Source organism: Magnolia sinica, chromosome 1 (assembly GCF_029962835.1).
Source record: "Magnolia sinica isolate HGM2019 chromosome 1, MsV1, whole genome shotgun sequence".
NCBI classification, from domain to species: domain Eukaryota; kingdom Viridiplantae; phylum Streptophyta; class Magnoliopsida; order Magnoliales; family Magnoliaceae; genus Magnolia; species Magnolia sinica.
The window spans coordinates 13099702-13104795 of record NC_080573.1 but is presented as its reverse complement, the minus strand read 5'-3'; the positions used below and the strand labels follow the sequence as shown (position 1 = coordinate 13104795).

The window sequence follows — 5094 nt, the reverse complement described above, 5'->3', positions numbered from 1 at the left end:
ACATCATCCTTACTGCTGTTGAGGTGAATTTTTTGGCCGGCCGAACCGACACCTTGGTCGGAGGTGCTGCCGCGCTCAAGGGTGAGCCCTAGGTATCAACTACTAGCAGCATCGGGAGAGCCTCTAGTCCGGTTCATCCCTCAGGATCGGAGGCATTTGCGCCCGGCTACCATATGTCTCTTCTGAATGACTCGGCAGCCAAACACGCGACCGAGACATCGATCGCCAATACTCTTACGCGCGTTCCCGAGTCGTTTGTCAATGACTTCGCCTCAGTCTGCTATACGGTAAGCTTTCGGTGTGATTTGCTGGCTCTTATTATCATTTTTTATTCTCTAACCCATTGCTTTTTCAGGCGTTGCCGATGTTTCTCCTGATTCGGGAGAGACTGAAGACGATGACTCTAATCGAGGGAGAGAAGGTCGAGCTGGAAGGGCTTTTGAAGGCCTCAATCGCAGAGCAGGAGAAACTGAAGAGTCTGGTAGGGGAAGGCCAACTGAGGGAGCTAATGCTTCAAGGGGAGGTCAATGGGCTCCAATCTTGCTTGGATTCGGCCAAGGTTCTCCTTCAACGTGTGGATGAGGATAAAGCGCAGTTGACAGCCGAGCTTGGGCAAGCCAGACACGACGCTGCTGAGGAGCTGGCGAAACAATGTGCCGAGCTCGAAGCCTTAGTTGCTTCACAAGCTGTTGCGGCCGATGAAGAGTTCAAGTATCGGTGGAGAGGTCCACCGAGCTGGACAGAGTCTACTACTATACTTATAACGCCGCCTACAACACTTGCTTAGACGATGTTAGAGGTCTTTATCCATACCTGGACCTTGACTCTCTGATGGCCAATGATGCCGAAGATGCTCCTGCTGCCGTTGAGGCCGAGAATGCTCCGACTACTGCCGAGGCCGAAAGGGCTCCTGACGCTCAACCTCCCCACTCCACGGCCGACCTTGCTTCTCGAGGAGAGTGAATCTATATATATATATATATATATATATATATATATATATATATATATATATATATATATATATATATATATATATATATATATATATATATATAAAATGAAACTTTATAGCGAAACATTGAAGCTCTTATAGTTTTAATTTAACTTTTTGAATGATGATTCAATTGGTTGTGGATGATTTGTTGGATCTGTTGGATTGTCGAATGATGAACCGACCTCTTCTTTAAGGGTCGGCTCGTCGAAGGATTTTATTTCTGCACATGAGAAAAGGTCCCTCGTAGCATGCTAAGATGACGAGGTGAACATTTTTAAATGATCGGCTCGTCATCGAATTCTTCTTTCTCGGAGGAAGTCCCATATAGACTACCTTCATGTAGAAAATGGCATTCTTTATTAATAATGTTGTCATAATAAGCAGTTTTGACCCACACACTGTTTCCCTTTATGAGTAGTAGATCTTCAAGTGCTCAGCGTTACAGGGATGTGGCAATGGTCGTCCTTCTAAATCCTCCAAGCGATAAGACCTCGGTTTGGCCGAGCCAACTACTCAGTAGGGTCCCTCCTAGTTCCGTCTCAGGGACCCCACTCCGGGTTCCACCATGTTCTGAAACATGTGGTGAAGGATGAGATCACTGTGTCGGAATTGTCTTGTTTTAACTCTGGAATTGTAGAAATGCACGGCCTGTTGGTGACAAGCCCCGACCCGTAGTCCTGCAGTGTCTCGCAACTCTTCGAGCAAGTCGAGGCTTGTTGTGATCAGCTCAGTATTCTACTCGCCTTGATAGGTTCACACCAGAGCAATGAGAAGTCCTATCTCGACTGGGACAACAGCCTCCGAGCCATATGAAAGGGAGAACGAAGTCTCTCATGTAGTTGACCGAGCAGTGGTTTTGTATGCCTATGGGACAAATGAGAGTTCCTCGGCCCAATTGCCTTTAGCTTTCTCTAATTTTGTCTTGAGATGGTTCTTGATGATCTTATTCATAGCTTCCACTTGGCCGTTGGATTGAGGATGACGAGGCGATGAGTAGGTGTTAACAATGTTGAGCCTTCGACACAGAATCTGTTGTTATCGAACTGTTTCCCATTATCGGATACAATGGTGTGTGGGATGCCAAACCGACAGATGATATTCTTCCAAACAAAATTTGTTATCTTTCACTCGGTAATCTTTGTCACGGGCTCGGCCTATGCCCATTTGGTAAAATAATTCACCGTCATGATCACAAATTTGGTCTGCCCCTTGCTTCAAAGCAAAAGCCCAATGATGTCAATCCCCCGTTGGGCGAATGGCCATGGTCCGCTCATGGGGGTCAGTTCTTCTATTGGTTGCCTCAGGACGACAGCAAATCTCTGACACTTGTCGCATCTTTGGAGGAAATCCTTAGAATCTTCTTGAATTGTTGGCCAGCAGTATATCTAACGAATCATCTTCTAGGCCAAGGCACGTCCTCCTGAATGATTCCCACAAATTCCTTCATGTATCTCTCGGATCACGTATTCTGCTTCATTGAGTCGGAGACATCTGAGGTACAGCTGAGAGTACCCTTTTTTATACAACGTGTCAAGCATGACCGTGTACCGCGCTGCCCTGACTCTCAGACGTTGAGCTTCCAACTTATCTTGAGGGACCTAGCCGTTCGTGAGGTATCTGACTATAGGATCCATCTAACTCGCAGTCGCTTGCACTGAGTTGATGGTTTCTCGGTCGGCTCATTCGATGCTCGGCTTATTCAGGAATTCCACAGGGACAATCTTTGGAATGTTCCCTTCAGTTGCTGAGGCCAACTTTGCAAGGGCGTCAGCCCAGGAGTTTTTAGCTCTCGGTATTTGACTCATGACACAGTCTTTGAATTTCCCTATTATTTTTTGTGTCTCGCCCAAGTAGGCTATCATCCTTGCCTCCTTCGCCTCATACTCTGTTGACACTTAGTTCACAACGAGTTGGGAATCGCACCGGACATTGACGAGCTGGACTCCTAGGTAGACAGCTAACATGAGCCCAGCTAACAACGCTTCATATTCAACCTCGTTGTTTGATGCTTTAAAGCCAAGCCTGATCGCGTACTAAATGGTGGTCGCATCGGGTGCGACCAGGACGACCCTTGCTCCTCCTCGCTTTGAGTTGGATGACTCGTCCACGAACAGGGTCCATCTATCAGACCTTATCTTTGCCCTAGTGTCCTCAGGAGGTGAAGGGGCTAGAGGAACGACAGGGCTCGTTGTTGAGTCTACTGGTACCCCTAAACCGATTCCTCCAAGTCTGTAGTTCGGAGTATTAAATTCGGTTATAAAATCAGCCACCGCTTGGCCTTTGATTGCAGTCATCGGCCGATACTGTATATCAAATTTCTCGAGTTCAACAGCCCACTTGGTCAGGTGTCCAGACACCTCCGGCTTTTGTAGCACTTGTCGAAGTGGTGAATCTGTGATGACAACGATGGAATGTGCTTGGAAGTATGGTCATAGCCTTCGTGCAAAAACAACTAGACTTAAGGCTAACTTCTTCATACTCGGATACCTTGTCTTTGCTAGAACTGGTGCCTTACTGGTATAATAAACAGGATGCTGCTTACCCCCAGCCTCTCTAATAATAGCCGAGCTGACGACTGATGCGGAAACTGCCAAGTAAAGAAACAAGGGCTCCCCTTCCTCTGGTTTGGATAATAATGGTGCTGACCTCAAACATTGTTTCAGCTGCTGAAAGGCTTACTCACAATCTGAGGTCCAATCTACCTTCTTGTGACCCTTCAATTGTTGGAAGAAGGGGAGACACTTATCAGTGGCTTTGGAGATGAAACGACTTAGCGCGCCGACCCTTCCAGTGAGGCACTGAATCTCCTTCACTATCTAAGGCGAGCTCATATGGAGCAGAGCCCTGATCTTATCAGGATTTGCTTCGATGCCTCTCTGATTGACTTGGAAACCAAAGAATTTACCTGACCCCACACCAAAAATGCACTTGGCCGGGTTCAGCTTCATACGATACTTCCGCAGAATTGAGAAAGTCTCTTCGAGGTCCGAGATATGATCAGATGCTCTGATGCTCTTTTCGAGCATGTCGTCGATGTAGACCTCCATAGTCCGACCGATCTATTGGGTGAACATCTAGTTTACCAGCCTTTGATAGTCGCACCAGCATTCTTCAAGCCAATGGGCATGACCCGGTAACAGTAGAGCCCTTTGTCGGTGACGAAGGTTGCCTTCTATCTATCTGGAGGGTACATCACTATCTGATTGTAGCCAGAGTATGCGTCCATGAAAGTGAAGAGCTCGTGCTTGGCTGTGCTGTCGACCAATTGGTCGATCCGGGGGAGGGGTAAACTATCATTGGGGCACGCCTTGTTCAGGTCAGAGTAATCTACGCAGACCCGCCATTTCCCATTAGCCTTCTTCATGAGCACCACGTTTGCGATCCAGTCTGGGTAATGAATTTCTTCAATGAAGCCAGCGCCGAGGAGTTTAGAAACCTCGTCGGTAATTGCAGCATACCTATTAGGCTCAAAAGCTCTTCTTTTTTTATTTTACTAGCTTATGTTCTAGTTCCACATTCAACTTGTGGACAATTACCTCAAGAGGAATACCTGACATATCGTGATGAGTGTAAGCGAAGACATCTCGATGTTGCTTAAGGAAGTCGAGCATTAGGGTCCGCTGGTCATCAGACAACGACAATCCGAGTTGAACTGTCTTAGTCGGCTCCACATCATCGAGAGGAAGGACCACAAGGTCCTCTACGGAAGAGCTCTATGAAGCAACCTCTCTGGGGTCGAGCATGTTGACTGTAAGGGCCTGTTTCACAACGCCCTTCCTGAACGCCACCGAGTAACATCGTTGCCCCTCTCGTTGATCTCCTCGGAGGTATTCAATTCCCCCCAACGCAGGGAATTTCATCATTAAGTGGTATGTAGATACTACTGCCCTCATGGAGTTGAGGGAGGGTCTGCCAAGAATGGCATTGTAGGCCGAGGGCGTATTTACTACCAGGAAGTCTACTAACAAGGTGACCTGGTTCCGACCTTCTCCAGCTGTGACCGAGAGAGAGATCGCTCCCTCTGAGATTACTTTATCACTAGCAAAACATTGCAATGGAGTCCGGATGGGTCGGAGCCACGATTTGTTGATCCTCAT

General features: G+C 47.4%; 1 protein-coding gene across 1 annotated transcript; it reads right to left on the bottom strand.

Moving 5' to 3' along the window:
* Positions 1-4169: 4169 nt before the first annotated feature.
* On the bottom strand, positions 4170-5094 carry LOC131244036 (uncharacterized). The gene is made up of 3 exons (XM_058243706.1): positions 4723-5094; positions 4534-4617; positions 4170-4433 (listed from the first exon to the last, which is right to left on the bottom strand). The coding sequence occupies exons 1-3, from the start codon at positions 5092-5094 to the stop codon at positions 4170-4172; spliced, it is 720 nt and encodes a 239-aa protein (XP_058099689.1).

Excerpts from the sequence above, each read along its gene's own strand:
- LOC131244036 (XM_058243706.1), bottom strand. The coding sequence starts at position 5,094 with ATGAGGATCAACAAATCGTGGCTCCGACCCATCCGGACTCCATTGCAA. Across the intron at positions 4,618-4,722 it reads ACATGCTCGACCCCAGAGAG|CGGACCCTAATGCTCGACTT; the intron begins GTTGCTTCATAG and ends TCTGATGACCAG. Across the intron at positions 4,434-4,533 it reads TGTCAGGTATTCCTCTTGAG|GTTTCTAAACTCCTCGGCGC; the intron begins GTAATTGTCCAC and ends ATTACCGACGAG.